At 44.2% G+C, this 21465-nt stretch overlaps 1 protein-coding gene across 1 annotated transcript in view; it reads right to left on the reverse strand.

Annotated features, from left to right (window-relative positions):
* GRK4 (G protein-coupled receptor kinase 4) overlaps positions 1–21465 on the reverse strand; it is a 341746-nt gene that overhangs the window by 30600 nt on the left and 289681 nt on the right. The window contains exons 7-8 of the mRNA XM_073610875.1: positions 10059–10122; positions 7145–7285 (exon numbers count right to left, since the gene is read on the reverse strand). Coding sequence (XP_073466976.1) covers positions 7145–7285; positions 10059–10122 — 205 coding nt within the window. The remainder of the gene's footprint in view (positions 1–7144; positions 7286–10058; positions 10123–21465) is intronic.

Raw genomic sequence — 21465 nt, forward strand, 5'->3', positions numbered from 1 at the left:
TTGTAGCAAAAAAAAAAAAAAAAAAAAGATATAAAACATTAGTTTAAAACTATTAAAAAAAAAAAAAAAAAAAAAAACTTGCTATGGTTTTCTGAGATATGCTCTGTTTGTTCTTTTTGTAAATGTATATGTGTTTTTTTGCAAAAAATGTAAATAAAATCAGACTAAAAAAAATAAAACTCAATTACTATGGGAAATAAATCTATTTTTGTTGACCCTTATTTAAAAAAAAAAAAATCCGCCCCACCAATGCAAAAATATTCTGGGTTTATAGTGATGACACTACACATGCAAAATTCCCATGTCATCACCTTAAAATTGCAGTTACTCTAGTCACATTCCACACTATAAATTCTCCCTGGGAGTGTATTGTGCTGTAATTCCACATTCCACATATGACAAGTAGCGCAGTTACAGCAAGCAGAAAATGTATCAAGCAGATTGCATTTCGTGTACTAGGTCATAATTCTCTTGAGCCCAACACAGGTTTTAAGGCTTTCTATATTTTTACCAGTAGAGGTCACACTCTGTTTCAGAATAGCCAACAAGGGGGGTAAAAAAAAAAAAAAAAAATCTAAGCTGGAAAAATGTGTTTTATTTTTGTATGCAAGGTAAATCAAAGTTCGTTTAAAAATGTATTACATAATGTTTTCTTGGTCTAAAGAATAATGCATTGCTCATGAATCTTTAAGCACAATCAATAATGACCAGCATTCCATGGTTCCTCTTATCTCCAAAGTGGCTGGACATGACCTCGTGCATAATTTATGTGTCTCACTTACATTTTTTTGAGACAGATCCTGACACAGTACCAGAGCCCAGAGGTGACGTGCAAAGAAAATGCCACAAATTATTATTATTATACAGGATTTATATAGAGCCAACAGTTTGTGCAGCGTTTTACATGAGGGCAGACAGTACAGTTACAATACAATTCAATACAGGAGGGAATCAGAGGGTCCTACTGGTCAGAGCTTACACAGCTGTTTATAGACCAAAATGTATTTAATGTGTGGATAGATAGATAGATAGATAGATAGCACAGTGCCCCCCTCCCTGACTTTTCCATCAAAAGCAACAATGCAATCATCAGCCCCTCCTCTCATGCCAGGGTACTAGTTGTAATCCTGGACTCTGACTTGTCATTTCAGCCTCAAATCCAATCGTTGTCAAAAGTTTGTAGACTTCACCTCCGTAACATCTTTAAAATTTGCCCCTTTTTAACAAATGAAACCACCAAGCTCCTCATTCACTCCCTTGTTATCTCTCGCCTTGACTATTGCAACTCCCTTCTCATTGGCTTACCTCTCCATAGGCTATCCCCTCTTCAGTCTATCATGAATGCTGCTGCTATACTTATCCACCTTACCAACTGCTCAGTGTCTGCCAACCCTCTCCTCCAATCCCTACACTGGCTCCCAATCACCCGGCGAATGAAATTAAAAATTACTAACCACAACATACAAAACCATTCACAACTCTGCCCCGAGCTACATCACCAATCTTGTCTCCAAATATCACCCAACTCATCCTCCCCGCTCTTCTCAAGACCTCCAACTCTCAAGTTCTCTCATCTCCTCCTTCCATGCTCGCCTCCAGGACTTCAACAAAGCCTCTCCTATCCTCTGGAACTCGCTACCTCAACTGGTCCGGCTATCCCCTACTCTTGCTACCTTCAGGCGACCCCTGAAAACTCATCTCTTCAGGGAAGCCTATCACATCACCAACTAATCTTTTACCACTTCCATCAGCTCATTCCCCACAGTTACAACCTTTTCTACCACCTGCCCCACCCTATTAGATTGTAAGCTCTTCTGAGCAGGGCCCTCTTAATCCTCTTGTATTTTATTGTATTATAAAACTGTATTGTCTCCCTTTTATAATTGTAAAGCGCTGCGTAAACTGTTGGTGCTATATAAATCCTGAATAATAATAATAACAATAATAATATTATTATAAAACACACACACACATATAGTGTGTATATATACACACACCAATTAACCATGACTTTATGACCACCCACCATAACCCACTGAGGCATGGACTCAATTAGATCTCTGAAGGTATGCTATGGTATATGGCACCAAGTTGTCAAAAGCAGATCCTTTCATTCCTGTAAGTTGCGAACTGGGGGCTCCAAGGGTCTGAATTGTTTTTCCAGCGCATACCATACATGCTCGATTGGATTGGGATCAGGAGGATGTGGAGGCCAAGTCAACACCTCAAACGCTTTGTCGTGTTCCATCCAGCCATTCTTGAAACAGTTTTGCAGTGTGGCAGGGCACATTATCCTGAGGAAAGACGCCACTGCCATCAGGGAATATCGTTTCCATAAAGGGGTGTACTTGGTCAGCAACAACGTTTAGGTAGGTGGCACATGTCAAAGTATTATCCACAGGAATGGCAGGACCTAAGGTTTCCCAGCAGAACATTGTCCAAAGCATCACGCTGCCTCCGCGGGCTTGCATCCCTTAGCGCATCCTGGTGCCATCACATCGCCAGGTACTGTAAGCAACACACACGCGGCCATCCACATGATGTGAAAGAAAACGTGATTCATTAGACCAGGCCACCTTCTTTCATTGCACTGTGGTCCAGGTCTGTTGTTCACATGCCCATTGTAGGGACTTTTGGCTGTAGACACGGGTCAGCATGGGCGTCCTGACTGAGGCTACACAGCCCCATACACAACAAACTGCAATGCCCTTTTTTTTTTTTTTGCTTTTAACACATGAACTTAAGGGACAACATGTTTACTTGCTGTCTAATATATACCACTGTGACAAGATTATAAATGTTAGTCACTTAACCTGTTAGTGGTCATGAAGTTATGACTGATTGGTGTGTGTAAATAAATATTTTAAAAACGTTTACATAATCTCTATTCTGTGCTGCATAAGGGGCATAGAGAGGTAGGGGTGAAGAAACCGCAGTACACTGATCTTCGCAGTGAATGATTGTGCAGGAGGAGGGGGGGTGTTAGGTCATGTCTTGGCCCTTGGAGGACAGGCAGGCTGAGCTCTTAGCACAGCCAGAAAACTGACCACACTGGAATTTATGTTTTTCTATGCCTGGCATGGTCAGTTTGAAATAGGAAAGCAGAGGGACTGGCAGGGTCACCAGGTATTTCACACAAAGGAAGCAACACAAAGAGCACAGGATACTTTTTTTTTAAACACAAGTACATGGTACAGCAGGCACATACTGGGAATAAGAACTGTTGGGGTAACATTGTCTTCAAACACACAAGTCAAAACAGTCTGTTGACGTTTCCTTTATAAATAAAGCTTACAAAAGTTTAAATAAAATGTATTACAGTGCAACACTGCGCACGTTCAAACACACAGCAATGCACATGCTAACACATGTGTGTTTACATGCACTCAACGTACACATTTTGGTGTGCAACTTTCCTAATGCTATGCATTAAATATTAGGTACTGACAATTCAGGAGGACAATTTTATTTTGTTACTATTATGTAATCACATTAGATTTAAATGGATTATGTTACATGCACTTAGTATCGGTTACATCATTTTCTTTGGTCAACCTCCTTGATCAGTCAAACACAGAAATCTGAATACAGAACACATACATTATATTACACAATACCTAGCATTATCTAGTTTGACATCAATTATTCAAGGCCAGCACATTTTTTCAGTAGAATTTCGTCATAGCCAAAGGAAGTTTGATCAATTTTTAACTTGGTTTGGACAAAACTCTAGCACTAGGCGTATTGATTGCTCTCTGTGATGCGAGATGTGTGCAGGCTGCCTCCAGCGGATGAGAGCTTAGCGAAGTAATCAGGATGACGATGGGTGAAAACAGAGGAGAGGGAGGCATGCTGCAGATCCAGCACTCAGAGGGTCATCGATCTGTTGACCCTGCTCACTATCCAGCCGAGGCTTGTAAAATAAAACATTACACTATATTTAGATCCTAAATCGCTACAATGGAGAGAGAAGATTTGGAAGCCAGCTCCTGCTATAGAAAAAAAATGTACAAATATAATGCCAACTGGACAGCCGTTTCAAAGCAAAAAAGATAGAAAAACAGTCCGTAGCTGTGTTTTTGTTGTTTATTAGGGGGTTAACAACTTGGATGGGGATAGCAGTTTATGGGATGCCCACTTGATGGCAACAATAACTTCAGGGACATCTTCCTATGTACAACTTTAAGTGCTTCAGGCCATGCTAGCCCACCTGGCTGCAGTTGCCTTTTTCACCAGCCCAACCGGCAGACTCTCTGCACCAGCCCAACCGGCAGACTCTCTGCACCAGCCCAACCGGCAGACTCTCTGCACCAGCCCAACCGGCAGACTCTCTGCACCAGCCCAACCGGCAGACTCTCTGCACCAGCCCAACCGGCAGACTCTCTGCACCAGCCCAACCGGCAGACTCTCTGCACCAGCCCAACCGGCAGACTCTCTGCACCAGCCCAACCGGCAGACTCTCTACACCAGCCCAACCGGCAGACTCTCTACACCAGCCCAACCGGCAGACTCTCTACACCAGCCCAACCGGCTGACTCTCTACACCAGCCCAACAGGCTGACTCTCTACACCAGCCCAAAAGGCTGACTCTCTACACCAGCCCAACAGGCTGACTCTCTACACCAGCCCAACAGGCTGACTCTCTACACCAGCCCAACAGGCTGACTCTCTACACCAGCCCAACAGGCTGACTCTCTACACCAGCCCAACAGGCTGACTCTCTGGAGATTTCTCAGGGAAAGTTAGAAGATTTAAGCCCACCGCTGTCTTCAAGGGAAACTGGCTACATGTGGCAGCCTCCCCCCTTTGTTAGTCCCCAACTGTATTGAATTACTCACTCTGTCCTCTTGCCTCCAGGAAAGCCTCCTCTTTTGGTTTAAATGGCAGGATCCTTCCACCACTCGAGCCATAGCCCAACCCCAAGCCCATGGCAGGACACCCCCCCAGACTAGGGGGTACACCCCAGGGCCTCCAACAGCCTCCCCAACACTGCATCTCCATCTTACATCCTACTGTCCCTGCTGGCAAGACTTATCCATTTTTAAAGGCTCCCTGGCTCCTTGCCAGACCCACTCCCGGGGATTCCCACAATGCACAGGTGTGAATGCGGCCTAAAGAAAAGACATAGCATGATTCTTCCATGATAAATAGCCTGACCACTCACAATTTTCCATCTTCTCTGAAAAGCAATCTACAGTAGGGAATTAGATTCAGATGTTTACAATTAAAGGTTGGGAGCAGAAAGATTACCTAGCTGCATTGCTTAATTGCAGCAAAAAAAAAAAAAAAAAGACACCAAACTGGCTGTGCTATCTGGCAGGGCTGTGAAAATTTCAGGACTAAATGGACAGAGATGCAAATTCATTTGGCAGGTAAAACAGCGGTCAGTGAACATGCTTATAGCAGGGGAGAAGCAGAAGGGTGAAATCAACCCTACTGCTCATTTGTTGTCCTATCACAGGTTGGGAGAGGAAATGTGACCAAGGAAGCATGACTTCAGTGGCTATATTTTCCATCAAGATAGGATTATCTATAGATACTGAGGTCGTCATTTTTTAAATTGGCTTTAAAGGCACAGTCCACCTTTTAAGAATTACATTTTTGCATTGAAGCCTACAACCACAATTACTGCATCACAGGTGCAATGCACAGGTTCCTGCATAATTTCCCCCCAGTCCCTACAGAGGTATGGCCGTTCTATTATGGGGCTGGAGAAGGTAAACAATGGACTATGAGTGTGGTGATGTCAATGCACTAGTACCGGCACGATTCGTGAGTCCATATGCTGGAAGATGGGACTTGTAGTCTTCCCATTCACCAATCCCTGCGAATGGACCAGTGTGTGGGCGGAGTAATGAAAGGCCATGTTAAATTAAAAAGAAAATACAATGCTGCCAGAGGGAGAAGCCCACCGCAATTCAGGTAAATGGCAAGTGTAGAGGATTGGGGAAGGGAGTTATATTACAGAGCTGAGGGTGGGGGGTTGGGGAAAGCCACAAAGGATATTAACTTACTTTAAACCAAAATGTCTTTGCAAACCCAGATATTACCCTGTAAAAGTAGTGGTGACTCCGCTCTGCTGTACATAGCCTGTGCTAAGAGTAGAGCTGTGGGAGGGGCCCAGCAGGCTCCACCCCTATAGGCTGCCTGCAGAAAATATAGGAGGGGGCGGATACAAGACCAGTCACCCTGCATAAGGAGAGAAAGCAGCAGTGACCAGTCTTTATTACAAGAAGCCACAGCACAGAGGAAAAGGACAGGAGAGCTTTCATGCTGGATTACTGCACATATGTGGAATTCAAGATTTAATTAAAGTATTACTAAAGGCAAAACTTTTTTTTACTTTTGGATAGAGTGGAGAGGTATTAGAACCCCTGTCAGTTTTTCTGCTGTCTGTGTCCCCATAAGGGAGATTCACACACTCTATTTGTCCTGTTTACCATTATCATTGGAAATAAAAGTAAAAAAAATGGGGACACTAGTTCTGGTGGCCTGGGGGTCCCCAAGGCATTCCCTTACTTTGCAGGGATTTCCTCTCACTCTCCCCAATGGGACACAGATGGCAAAAAAAATATGACCCTCCTTTGCTCTATCCATAATGAAAAAAAATATGTTTTGCCAATAGTTCTACTTTAAGGCCTTGCTCACATGGGCGTACCTACAGCATACACCCGTGCAAGAGCCATGTTTGCCTGAATGGAGATGCACAAGTGTTCCATGCGTCCCCACATAGGTAGTCCCATTCATGTCAATCGGGATGCAGCTGCTGCACGGACACAGATGCTGGTCCCAATTTCCCAGACAGTGTGCGTTTGGGGTCTGTGCACCCTCACCCATACAGATATCAAATTGTGAGCAGCGACTGTGTTCATACAGCTGCTGCATACCAACTGACATGAATAGGACTGCCTGCATGGGGATGCATGGAGTACGTCCACGTGAACAAGACCTAACAATACGCGTGCCACTTGTATTTAGACAATCTTTGCTTTTGCTGAAGTTCAGCTTTAAAAATAGAGAGCTGGACAAAAATATGAAGAAAAGACAGAGTCCTGGTATTTTATATAAATCAAGTAATTACCTTTACAGCTGTGCATAGAGCACACTTGTTGACATTTGAGACAGGAAAAACGGTTATACTTACTACAAACTGACTATTCACTTTTTCTAAAATCAGTTTTTCATTTAATGCCATAGATTCTCCCTTCCTCTTTTTTATCCTTTTCTTCTCCAGCTTTTTGCAGGCGTACATTTTCCCAGTGGCTCGTACTTGGCATGCGCACACCTGGCAGAACAGCAACAATGTGGATCAGTCGGGCCAGCGCGGCCAAGTGAAAACGAGTGGGCCGATTCAAGAAGCCAAAATGTACTAAAGTGTATGTAAACCCGAAAAATAAACCTCTATTTGCTCCCCTTTAGTCCATAAAGCATAGAAAGTTTTTTGTTATATCTGTTTGATCAGTGCAAAAAAACAAAAACAAAATGCCAGTTTGACTATTCTAGAAGTACAGTAATACAGTGCTGTCATGGGCAGTGTTACCAGTCTACCTGGGAACTATAGAACACTCTGCTACTATGTTATAGAGAGAAGGAGAGGATGGGGGTGTTCTATAGTTCTAACACGCTTCCTGTCCTAGGGTGACAACACTTATTCTCTTAAACGCCAGTAAGTGAGTGTTGTCACCTTAGGACAAGAAATTAGTTACTGGCAGGATCACCATGTGAAAATAAACAAAGAAACCTAACAAAAAAAAAAGGCACCCACCATATTGTGCTTGTGTTTGGATAGACTTTAACCTACAAGTATTATTCTGCTGACTGTTGGCTAAATTAAGGCCCCATGCACACTTGCAAATTGAGTCATTAGCGATTACATGTGGGAGACCCAGCGGGGGGTTCCTGGCGATTAGCTGCGGGCCATATCAAAGCAACGGGAGGCTGACAGCTCCCGCAGATAATCACAGCTACTCGCATGTAATCTCATGGTGCTATATCCTGCAAATGATCGTTCCTGGACGCAGACTGTCTGAATCCAGGGCAGATCATTAGAAGGTTCTCAATCCATAAGAAATGACATAGAAGTATCTGCGATTAGATGTGTGAGCTGTCAGCCGGCCATTGCTTTTGATAGTGCAGCCAGCAGACCCCTGCTGGGTCTCCTGCATGTAATCTCCAATGGCACCATTCTCAAGTGTGAATGGGGCCTAAAAGCTGTAGATAAAAACAAACTGTGCATCTCTGACTTAAGTTGAATAAAGCTCTTGCTATAGGTGTAAGCCATTTACAATACTCCCAGGATGGTGCCAAGTGCTCCCAGGACGTTTCTAAGTGAGGCCTAGTCATTATTGCTCACTTCCATCAGCACAGGAGTGAACTCTCAAATGCTGAGCTCAGAGCTATTGCATCAGGGGAGAGAAAGAGTATGTGAGGGGGGTTAGAATGAGAGAAAGAGCTCACTCGTGTGATGGTGGAGGTGAGCAGTGATGACTAGGCCTCACTTAGCAACGTCCTGGGAGTATTCCAGTCAGGCTTTATAAGGTATGTACATGGCCTACACCTATAGCAGGGGTATGATTCATGTAGCACCCTGGAGTTTAGGCAGGGTTGCTCCTCACAAATTTACTTGCCAGGAATAATTATCCTGGTTGATTGTTAAAGATCTATTTATTTCTCCCTACGTTTGGCCTTGTTGCACTTTTCTCTTCTACCACTAGGTGGCCAGGTACTTGGTAGTACTAGATATGAGAAGGGCAACGTAAGGTCAGGTTATGGGTATATGGGGTATCTCAGCCAATGGGCAAGGGTTTTCTCGAATCCCTTGGCCTGCTGAGAGAGCCTATATATTCGGGTGGAGTCAGGTGATCTGTGTTCTGTGCCACCTGGGCTGCTGTCTGGGTGGCTGACGTGTGTTGTACTGCCCGGGCTGATAGGCCGGAGATGGGGTCTATTCCAGGCACATCTGGCTACTAGGCTGTCTGAGGGCCTATCCAGAAGCAAGAGAGCAGCGCAGGGTTGGGACTGCAGCTTGCAGTCCAACCAAAAGTGACGGTTCTGCCGGCCGGAGAATCTGTTGTGGTCGGAGGTAGAGGGGAAGCTGTCGCCAGTGAGGGACTATCCGCCTAATTACCAGGGACCACAGTGAGTAACTAAAGCAAGTAGTGGAGCAGTATTCTCACCAACCGGGGACGGTGAAGAATCGGGAAACTTCAGTGGGTATCAAGCCAGGGACCCAGCCAGCGGAGGTGACGCAGAGCAGCCTTGTGTGTCAAGCCAGGGACCGAGCAGGCCAGTGGGGTGAAGCTTGAGAGGTATTTTGAGTGCCAAGCTAGAGACCCAGCAGAGAGGCGGGGGTGACGCTTGAGGAAGATACTACCGTGAAGATTGGAGGAGCTCAGGGTATTTAGTGACAGTGAATCAGTGGTTCTAGTGGGAGACCGGAAGCTCAGTGGGCTGAAGAACTATAAGGAGCGATTGTAGTGAAAGTGAAAGAACTGTTACGCTTTGTGTTAGGAACGGTTAAAGACTGTTGCCATAGGAGACAGCATTCCTGCACATGCAGAAGTGGCGTCTTGCTTGATGCCTTTCCCTGCATGGCTCTCCTCCTATTGAAGTCTGGGAGTCTGCCAATAATCTTGCAACTACGTAAGGTTGTCCTGGCTCTAACCCTCTCTCCTCCAAAAAGTTTGTTAAGAGAAATAAACTTTCTGCATTCAAGAAGTGTCTGGCGCCTAATAACTTTAACTACTCTGCACCCACCATGCCTCACAGCCCACTACATACAGACGGATGTCAGCTATCCATGGCCCTAGAGGTTCTCATTAGATCAAAGGAGGCCTGGGACCTTGCTACGTTCATCTTTAGTCGGAGCTGCTCAGTTTGTTTTAATCTAAAAACATCCCTTACCTGCTTAGGCAGTTTTTTTTTTGTAAAGATGAACTATCCTTTTAAACAAGGCTCTCCATTAACAGCAGCCAATAACAAATGTCCTTCTGCTTATTACTTGCTGCACTCAGCCCATTACACCAAAATAGTGATTAAGCTTCATTAGAGGGACTTACCTCACCAAATCCACCCTTTCCAAGCACACGGTAATGTCGGAACGTGTTCTTGGTGACCGGTTGCCTAAAAAATAGAAGTATTATATTACATTTCCTGTATAAATATTTGTCAAATTTATCTTGTAACTGATTACCTATAATTCAGTAACAGGATCACTTTCAGTTCAGAAAACTTTTTTTTCATTTCTCATATCAATAGTATCAGCACTCCTCTTACATAAGCCAGCTTGTGCTTTGGATTTAATAGACTGCTAACAGCACTTAGCAGTAAGGCAGCCAAAGTTTATCCCATTGTTCTAGTGGTCCACTGGCGTCCATTAATATCATTACATCGGATGCCAAACACAATAAACAGCAGCTTCCTCTCACATCACAAAAGCAAATATACCCTTTACGATTGTGAAATACTGGGAGTCGGTGCAGACTGACAGCGGCACTGGATAGCATGGAGGCAACGACTGAATTCTGGGGGCTTACTTGTGCAAGTTTCATGCTTTGTCCGCTCTGTACAAGGCAATGTTCACACTGACACGCCTGTGTTTAGCTTTTTTTAAATATGACGCTATCTGGGGAGTATAAAGAACTTTTATGCCTCCCAGATCACTTTTTCCTGCATTTAACAAATCACTTTAAGCATGAAGATTACTGTTAAAATAATGATATATTTTCTGAGAGAAAAGACCCTAACCACTTTGCCTCCGGAAGACTTACCCCCCATTACTTTAACTGACAATTGCGCGGTCATGCAACGCTGTACCAAAATAAAATGTATGTCCCTTTTTGGTATGTCGTATGATACAGAGCAGGACTGGTGTTTTGGCCTACTGTAAAGGGCCCATTGTCTGTTTTCCAAATTCCCCCCAGAGGGAAGCTACCTGGACAGACTGTGCCAGGTCACGATCTTTGCTGGCTTTTGGGGTCCAGCAGTAATTCTGATTATTATACACACTTGCTTATTATTGATGGTTCCTATTAAGACAATCTTTCAAGCTATCATCTATGGATAAGCCCCCTCAGTAGGCGGATTTACATTCTTTTGGGAGCCAGCCTTCTGCTACTCCTTTTCTTGTCCCTTATCCTCCCCCCCTTCTCCTCCCCGCCCCTTTTTTTCTTTCCTCTTTTATGGTGCACTGTTCCATGGACTGGATGCCTTGTGTTCCTTGGATGTTCTTTTAGCCATATATCAATAGGATCCCCTGAGGAAGCTATTGGCGAAACGTGTAGCAATCCATTGGCGCTAATACTGTGATTCCAGTAGTTTGGCCTCTAGTCAGAAGGGATCTTCTTGGACTACATTGATGATATTCTATGGGCCATCTATGCGGTTCTCCATGTTCAGCCTCCCTATATATACATATGGGAAAGTGTACGAATAAGACATATCTATGTACTCTTTTTATCATATGTTTTAAATGTGATTGAATAAATTTTGATATTTTACTATAATGCAATACCATTTTCTTTCCTATTGGGGTTATAGTGGCAACCTAAAAAGTCAGTTTTCTATTTTTTTCCTTTTTTTTCTGTGCTTATATACATAAATGGATGTGGTGCCACGCTGTGCAGTATATGTCTCAAACTTTTTTGACTTTTAAAAGAATGATATATTTTCTGAGAGCAAAGACCCTAACCACTTTGCCTCCGGAAGACTTACCCCCCTTCATGACCAGGCCATTTGTTGCGATATGGCACTGTGTTACTTTAACTGATAATTGCGTGGTTGTGCAACGCTGTTCCCAAATAAAATTGATGTCCTTTTTTTCCCACAAATAGAGCTTTCTTTTGGTGGTTTTAATTTTTTGTACTATAAACAAAAAAAGCCGACAATTTGGGAAACCCCCCCCCCCCTCCCCCCAAAAAAAAACAATATTTCTTATTTTCTGCTATAAAAAAATCCAGTAAAAAAATGAAAAGAATCTAATTTCTTCATTAGGCCAACATGTATTCTGCTACATCTTTTTGGTAGAAAAAATCCCAATAAGCATATATATTGATTGCTTTGCGCAAAAGTTATAGCGTCTACAAACTATGGGATTTACGGAATTTTTATTTATTTTTATTTTTTTTACTAGTAATGGCAGCGATCAGCGAATTAAAGCAGGACTGCGAAATTGCAGCGGACAAACTGGACATGAAGTGACACTTTTTTGGGGACCAGTGACACCAATACAGTGATCAGTGCTAAAAAAAAAAGCACTGTCACTACACTAATGACACTGGCAGGGAAGGGGTTTTAACATCAAAGGGTCAAATGTGTTCCTAGGGAGTGATTACTAACTGTGGGGGATCTGCTTTTGCTGTAAGAAGGCAGAGATCCGTGTTCCTGCTTAGCAGGAACACAGGATCTCTACCTTTCCTACTCACAGAACGGCGGTCTGCCTTGTTTACATGGGCAGACTGCCGTTCTGTCTCTCTTTCGGGAACGATCGGCAGGTCCCGGTACGGTGATATATTACCCAATTGTTTGGTACAATATGAAAACTGAAGCTGCGTTGAGTAAATAGATACCCAACACTTTAAAAGCTCCTACAGGTCATCATTCTAGAGGTAAGCATAATGAATGAGACTAGAATTACTGCTCTCACTCTGGCATGCACGACAATCGACAATGTAACTTGTACAACAATCCACATTTGCATACAGCAGGCGGTCCTGAGGCGTGTTATTTTGCATTCATATGTGCATAAATGTGGGGGTGGGAAGGAGCGTGCTTGAGTATTACTTACATTTTTGACACTTTTTTTTCATAAAACATTTTTTTCTCTGGTGAAAGGTTCCCTATATGAGGCATCAGGGGCCTTGAAGGAGTGGGGGATGTTGCCAAGGTGTGCATTTTACAGCCACCAGATAGTTTATGCGGGCCTCGTGGCAACCACCTAACTGCAAACCCCACCCCTACCCAGGGTTGTATCCATCACAAGACAAACAAGGCGTTTGCCTTGGGCGTCATTTTTCAGGAGGGTGCGCCGCCTCCAGGCAGAAGGGGCACTAAAACTCTGTTCCCATGAGCACAGTCCAAAGTACTAGACGGAGCACAATGATAGAAATGAAGAATACAGCACAGAGTACAATGATCAGTGCAAATTGCTGCATGAGGTACAATGATTCCAATGACTGCCAAAGCCAGTGGAGGAGAACGAGGAAATCTGGAAGCCGCACACCGGTCTGATGATAAGTGCTTTTATTATTAAAAGCTGGATCACAAAAGTGTACAGAACATTACAGCAGAAGTGTACAGCGATCAGCTGACGCCTTTTGCAATCATAGCGACTGCTTACTCATAGCTTACTACCAGCTATGAGTAAGCAGTCGCTTTGATTGAGAAACGCGTCAGCTAATCTCTGTACACTTCTGCTGTAATGTTCTGTACACTTTTGTGATCCAGCTTTTAATAATAAAAGCACTTATCATCAGACCGGTGTGCGGCTTCCAGATTTCCTCGTTCTCCTCTGCTTCATCTTGCATCAGCCAGCACCTGGGACTCTTCTCTTGGACAGATTAATAGTTACTTTTGTTTCTTTCACAAGCAAGTCTACCGGAGCGGTGGGGCTCTCTCTCAGCCCAGTCAGCTTTTCTGCCAAAGCCTGTGGCATACCAACGGGTGAGCGGTCCGCCCCAAGTGCCACACATTGGGAGGAGGGGGGGGTGTCAGGCCGGCGTCGCCTATTGTGACCGCTTTGATTTGAATCTTTGACTCGCCAGGTGCATGCAGACAGTCACACAAAGTCCCGCCTCTTGGATTGGCTTTTTTGATATACAGCACACTGGTCCAATGCTGGGGCATGTGACATCTATCATAGGAGCCGATCAAGGAGGCGGAACTTTGAGAGACTGCGAACACTGGGCGATCCAAATCAAAGGGGGCACAGCTGGCGATCCCTGCTCTGTGTGCTGATCTGGCCGGCTCTCTTCTTCCTCTCCTTTTTCTGATCCCCTGCACTGATGAGGCTGCATTGATGAGCACTGGCGAGGTGGAATTGATGATGGGCACTGGTGAGGATGTGCTGATGGGCACTGGTGAGGCTCATTTGATGGGCACTGGTGAGGCTCATTTGATGGGCACTGGTGGGGCTGCGCTGATGGGCACTGATGAGGCTGCGCTGATGGGCACTGGTGGGGCTGCATTGATGGGCACTGCTGGTGGGGCTGCGCTGATGGGCACTGGTGGGGCTGCGCTGATGGGCACTGGTGGGGCTGCGCTGATGGGCACTGGTGGGGCTGTGCTGATGGGCACTGGTGGGGCTGCACTGGTGAAGCTGCATTGACAGGCACTGGTGAGGCTGCATTGACCGGCACTGGTGAGGCTGCATTGATCGGCACTGGTGAGGCTGCATTAATCGGCACTGGTGAGGCTGCATTGATCGGCACTGGTGAGGCTGCATTGATCGGCACTGGTGAGGCTGCATTGATCGGCACTGGTGAGGCTGCATTGATCGGCACTGGTGAGGCTGCATTGATCGGCACTGGTGAGGCTGCATTGATCGGCACTGGTGAGGCTGCATTGATCGGCACTGGTGAGGCTGCATTGATCGGCACTGGTGAGGCTGCATTGATCGGCACTGGTGAGGCTGCAGTCGTTGCCATAGAGACATTTGTAAAGGGGAGGAGTTAGATGACCATGCCCATATGAAGGCGCCAGAAATATGTCTGCTCATTTTTTAAGTCCTCCCTTCCCTGGTGAGGTATGGAACTACCAGACAATGGGGTTGATTTTTTCTAAAACTGAAGAGTGCAAAATCTGGTGAAGCTGTGCTTCAGCTTGTTCAATTAAGCTTGGAGAAAAAAAAATACTGGAAGCTGATTGGTTTCTATGCAGAGCTGCACCAGATTTTGCACGCTCCAGTTTTAGTACATCAACCCCAATGTGTTTTGATTTTAGGTATATTATATTGAATTTTCAAAAAACATTTCAGTTTAGAGGAATGCTTGTGGTTTGATCTCAGCCAATTATGGAGAAAGACAAACAAACTAAACTTTATATACGATAGGTTTCTTGGCCCAGTTATAAGAGGTAAATGGGATTGCTTAGGTTATTAATATTAAAAGGGAGGAAGGAATTTGGATTAAGCTGGGTGGAACAAAAATATTTAACAATTACAAGACCTAACAATTGCTACCCAAATCCTTCAACAGCATTCACCTTATCAGTAACAGAATGGGACACTTGTCTCAATGGACCAGCAAGTCTGCAGAGAAAAGGTGCGTCACTTATGGTTCAAAATATCAGAAATGTCTGATGTCTGCTAAAGGCATCTGAATCCACGAAAAATGGAAAAACTACTGCATAGGCTTATTGCTGTATTTTTTGCAAACATATTTGTTTTGTATTTCCTCTTACTGGCTTTGTGTTAAAAGCAGGAAGCAGAGTGCATGCTAACTGTTAGTGCAATCTAACTTCTCCCAGGTGAGCATCCTCTATAGTACAACCATGTGTAATGTCTCTATAGAACAGAAAGCCCACTGATGGAACTGATTTCTCTTTCTTGGTCTGTGTAGCCAATCTTTATTTTAATCTGTTCTTCTAATGCCATATGGTCGCTCTACCCCACTATCTCAGATCCTACAAATGTTTCTCTGGATGTCCCACGCTGCCCCCTGATAGTCGTAATCTTGATGAACACCTACCTATGTTACAAATGGGGGAAAAAGATAGTTTAACCAGATAGACCTGCAAATTTTGTGGGCCCAATTAGGTAGGACATGCCTACCTAAAAAGTATGCTTTTAAAAAATCCAAAAGAAGAATTTTATTCTAATTTAGACCTGGACATCGCTCTCCAACCCACAATGCAATTATCATTTATTTACAATGGAAATATAAATGGTTACATGAAAATTTCTAAAAGTCTTCTCTTCTCAAGAAAGCCATAATTGCTGCAGCTACCAATTACATTGCAACATAAGCAACAAACTGAACGCTCCTGCAGGCTCCCTCCAGGCCATGCAATGGCTATGCAACCAGTCCTCTCAGCCTTTTCTCTAAAACACTCTGGTGGTCGCAGGCACTCTGATGTCATTAGTTACAATGCAGGGCCAATAGTCCTGCATTGTATGTGAGGACATTGAGGGACTACCCACTAGCTGGTGCATCAGGAAAGAAGAGATAAGTGTTGGCTGCCTTGCTGCACTGGAGGATTTTTCATTTTCCTGGAGACAGGCTTCAACAGTGTACATATTAATATACAAGAATTGATGTCAACTGCAGAGCCTTAACCACTTGACCTCTGGAAGATTTACCCCCCTTCATGACCAGGCCATTTTCTGTGATACGACACTGCATTACTTTAACTGACAATTGCGTGGCTGTGCAACGTTGTACCCAAAATAAAAAGGGATGTCCTTTTTACCCCACAAATAGAGCTTACTTTTGGTGGTATCACCTCTGCGCTTTTTATTTTTTGCGCTATAAACAAAAAAAACGCAATTTTGAAAAAAAAAAAAAAAAAAAAACAATATATTTTTACTTTCTGCTATAAAACATATCCAATAAATACAGAGATTAGTGCAAAAGTATGCACCGTCACTGTACTAACGACACTGGCTGGGAAGGGGATAACCATCAGGGGCAATCAAAGGGTTAACTGTGTGCCTAGCCTGTGTTTGTGTATTGTGGGAGGTGCTTTTACCAGGGGAAGGCATGGATTCATGTCCCTGCTTTGCAGGAACACAGGACCCATGCCTTCCCTACTGACAGGACAGCGATCTGACTTGTTTACATGAGCAGAACTCCATTCTGCCTGTGTGCTGTATGCCCGGTGGTTGCCGGAAGACATTGAGTCCGTAGTACCTCCAGATCAGCTCCCGCTGTGTATCATCACAGACCCGAAAGTGTCGGATCATGTACTAGGTAGTGATCCGGTGCAGTAGTGCCACCTTGCCGCCGTATAAGTTATATGGGCGACAATTGGTTAATATGGGATGGCTCACAGCTAAATTTCTGTGTTCTGGATGTGTTTCTGCATTTGTGTTTTTGATGCCTTCTGCTGCATTTTTTTCCCTTCTACTTTTGTTGACTGCACTGGGACACACTGCACTGGTGTGAACTAGGGCCATTGGAATACATAGAAAACACTGTCCATGCATTTTTGATGCAGAATAAAAACACAATGGACTGCATCTGGTGTGAACCAGCCCTAAGGACATCTGTGGATTTTACCTGTTTGATGATACTTCTATTCATACTGATTGTAAGTGGTGCAATTTCCCCGTTCTGTGTTCAATTAAATGTATCGCATTAAAAAAAAAAATATTTGCATTGTTTTGTGTATGTGCGAGAGCGGATGTATGATTCCGTTATGAACAATGCTCTACATGAAGTCATCTGTTTTGATTCATGTATGCTATTATTGCCATTATTATTGTTGTGTTGATTACAATAGCAGATAAAACCTAATAGAACGATTGGTGCATCTAATAGGTGCAGTATTTGCTCTGCACCAGTAGAGGTCGCTATACTGCCAAGATTCTCACCAGCTCTAACAATAGAATGCTCTTACAGAAAACAGAAGCAAAAACATAAAGAAGTAGTACAACCCAAAGAGTGTTTGGCTGTACTTCTCCTATGAAGAATGAACTGCACTCCTGTGACCCGTTTTCAGCCAACAGTGGGCTAAAGCCAGCTGTCAGCTGACGTCACAGAGCCAGTCCAGGATGGGGAAAGATCACTAGGTCGAGATACACCCAGGAGCCTGGTCTGGCACCTGACTCAGCCTCTTAGCAAGGCGCTAAGAGCCTGAGCTAGCCGCTCCTGCCCCCTCCACAGCCCAGTGGCTCCAGTGAGAATGGGGGGGGGGGGGGGGGGTAGAGCAGTGAGCCAGTAACTGACAATCATTGGCTCTCTGCTTAGAGCGGCAGGGAGAATTGAGCGATCAATGGTGTTTGATCAATCAGTTTTCAGATTTAGAGACAGAGGGGGACAGATGGCAGCATTGCATCGATGCTGCATCTACCTTGGTAAGGATGATTTTAGAAAAATGCCATACTTCTCTCCAGGCAAAAAAACAAGTACACAAATGAATTACATATACTGGCGTTCAGTGTAGTGTTCCATTATATCAGTGGTCAGCGGAGAATGGCCCCCTGGCCTAGTGGTCATTGAAGACTGCCTCATTACAATGATGGCCACATTCCTTATTCTTTTATTTATTATTGTGTAGCTGTGTGCTCTGCCGGTTGTGTGCAGCCCTCTTGTACTTCTCCCCTCCCCCTACTGTAATCACTGACAGAGTCAGGACTTGTGTGTGTTATGCAGTAGCCGGATCTCACCCCTCGCTTTCCTGCTGCTGCACTGAGACAGAGTGGGCTGTATGTGTGAAATTCCCTACTTACCACCCTCACTCCTGGCAGCAGCTGTGAGCCTGTAAGAAGACGACTTTATGATGCTACAGGGAGGAAGAGCACAAGGAACACTGAGCCTGTGAGGAGACCAGGGTGCCACTGCTGTGTTCTGCATACTCAGAGAGCTGATGGACTGAGACACAGTTTGTTTGCTAAGCTGGGACAGGGTCTAGAAAGATACGTTGCCATGAATGTCTACAGCAAGGGAGGACCAGAGCTGAGAGACTGAGTCTTGTGAAGACCTGTTTGGGAGGATTGAGTCACCAAGTCCTGTGAACCTGAGGACAGCAGACCGCCAAGTGGCCTGGACTGGATTCCTGTGTACCAGGAGGGCTCTGCTGAACCATCTGTGCTTATCCCAACAGTGACACAATTAATGCAATAGAGACTGCTCCTTGTTTGGCAGCCCATCAGCCATCCATTGCATACTCTTAAAGGTGCACCATCTTACAGAAGGGCCCCAATGATAGCCAGCTGATATTGACAATTAAGTGCCAGGTACTTTTTAGGCACCTCCAGGGGTATCCCTTTGTTACGAACGTGTACACCCATCCACTATTGGGCCTGTATGAGTAGCAAGAACACAGGATCCTTTTTTTGTGTTGGTTAATGACTATACCCTTAAAGTGATTGTAAAGTCTTGGTTTTTTTTCTATAAAAATAACAAATATGTTATACTTGCCTGCTGTGTGCAGTAGATTTGCACAGAGCAGCCCAGGTCCTCCTTTTCTCGGGTCCCTCTTTGGTGCTCCTGGCCCCTCCCTCCTGTCGAGTGCCCCCACAGCAAGTGGCTTGCTATGGAGGCACCCGAGCCAAGTCACAGCTCTCTGCGTCCATTCAGACATGAAGCCGTGGCCTGACCCTCTTTCTCCTGATTGGCTAACTGACTTTTATTGACAGCAGTGGGAGCCAATGGTGCTGCTGCTGTCTCTCAGCCAATCAGGAGGGAGAGTCTCGGATGGCCAAGACACTCGTGGACATCGCTGGACAGTGATAGGGCTCAGGTAAGTATTAGAGGGGTTGCTGCACACAGAAGGCTTATTATCTTAATGCATAAAATGCATTAAGATAAAAAAAAAAAACTTCTGACTTTACAACCCCTTTAACCCTGTTTTCACCAGTTATAATTTGGTTTAGCATCACTACAGTTCAGTTGATTGCCATCTTATGGTCCAGTGTTCACATTATGTGGTGCAGCACCTTTAAACCTGTTCAATTGTCTGTTTATCAATTCAAGCATTGCTTGATAGCTTTGTCATAATACAGTCCATCCATTTAATCTACCTCCAGTTGCTTGTGGTTTATTTTTTGTGCATTATTTCTAAGTTACACAAGTGTGTCAGTGGGGACCAAGCAGCTTAAAGAGTTGTGGCAGAACAGAAAACCCAATCTACCAAGAGGCTCCTGTGGGAACTGATGCTAGAATTATATCCACAACTCCCTACACTAATGGTCAGTAGGAAAAATACTGCTTACATTGTTGGTCAGTGGGAAGCATGATCCTTATATTGATGGTCAGTGGGAAGAATGCACCTTATATTGGTGGTCAGGGGGAAGAATGTTCCTCATATTGGTGGTCAGTGGGAAGCATGATCCTTACATTGATGATCAGTGGGAAGAATGCACCTTACATTGGCGGCCAATAGGGAGAATGGTTCAAATCCCGACCACGACACCATCTGCCTGGAGTTTGCATGTTCTCCCTGTGCCTGCGCGGGTTTCCCCTGGGTACTCGGATTTCCTCGCACACTCCAAAGACATGCTGGTAGGTTAATCAGATCCTATCTACAAATTTGCCCTAGTATGTGTATATGTGTATGTGTTTGTAAGCGTGTCGGGACCCTGCAGGGTAAAGGACCGCACTATATCAAGATGCAACTCAACTCTCAACTCAAAGAATGCTCCTTACATTGGTGATCAGTGGGACAAATGCTACATTCATAGGTGGTTAACAGGAAGAATGCTCCTTACATTGGTGGTCAGTGGGACAAACACTTCAGTCAGTAAGGAGAATGTTCCTTACATTGGCAGCTATTAGTAATGATGCTCCTTACATTGGAAGTTATTAGGAAGAATGTTCTTTACATTGGTGGTCAGTGGAAAGAATGTTCCTTGGATTGGTGATCAATGCTGGTTACATTGGTGGTCAGTGGGAAGAGCGCTTGCTACATTGGTATTCAGTGAAAAGTACTCCCCTTTACAGGTAACTGTAAAAATCAATGGTGTCAGCAGTAACTTGACTGCAAGGTAGCAACTTTTCATTGCTTGAGGAACTCACAGCAATCTTTGGAGGAACCCTAGTTGGGAAAGGCTGGAATAGCAAAATGCAAAAAAAAACCCAAAAAAAAAAAACAAAAAAAAAAAAAACGATACTACGCCTCAATCTCTGATCATCACAGCTGAGCAGGTCTGAACCTGAATAAAGCATTACTTCCATGATGGAACACTGGGACTCCCATATCTTGAATATTAGCCTGGTTGGACTGATCCTTAGATAATTTCTTATTGCTTGCTATGGATTATAGCCCTTGGCACATTATTATCCTTTTCGAATGGCTTTACTAAATAAGCATGTGTGATTCAAGTGAAAGTAAAGTGCTATAAAACAATATCTAATCATTAAAACTAGTGCTTTTGTCCAAGGTTCGGGCGCTCTTTCCTAGAGCCTAGTACTCATTGTTTGCAGCCACACAAGACAGACGTCACATCCCTACTCTATAAAACCTGGAGAGCAATGAATTCAAGTGGAACAATTTAAAATTATGGCTAGGCTCTTATCTGAATTGGCAGCAAGCATTTGTTTTATGGTGGCAATAAGGTCATTTTAAGGCTTTAACTCAGTAAGAGGATCATGTCCACACTTAATTATTCAAGACCGCATTATGCTTATATACATTTACAACCATCAACCATGATCATGATGGATACCTGTTCAGTACTTGGAAAACAGAAACCTAGAAAGTTTCCAAGCTAGTGATATTTCATAAGCTTAAACCTGTCAGAGTATAAGACTAAAGAAAGTAGAAGCTGATTTCAGTGAGATCCACAAGTCGAAACGTTCAGCAGATCCA

Source organism: Aquarana catesbeiana, linkage group LG01 (assembly GCF_042186555.1).
Source record: "Aquarana catesbeiana isolate 2022-GZ linkage group LG01, ASM4218655v1, whole genome shotgun sequence".
Classification (NCBI taxonomy): domain Eukaryota; kingdom Metazoa; phylum Chordata; class Amphibia; order Anura; family Ranidae; genus Aquarana; species Aquarana catesbeiana.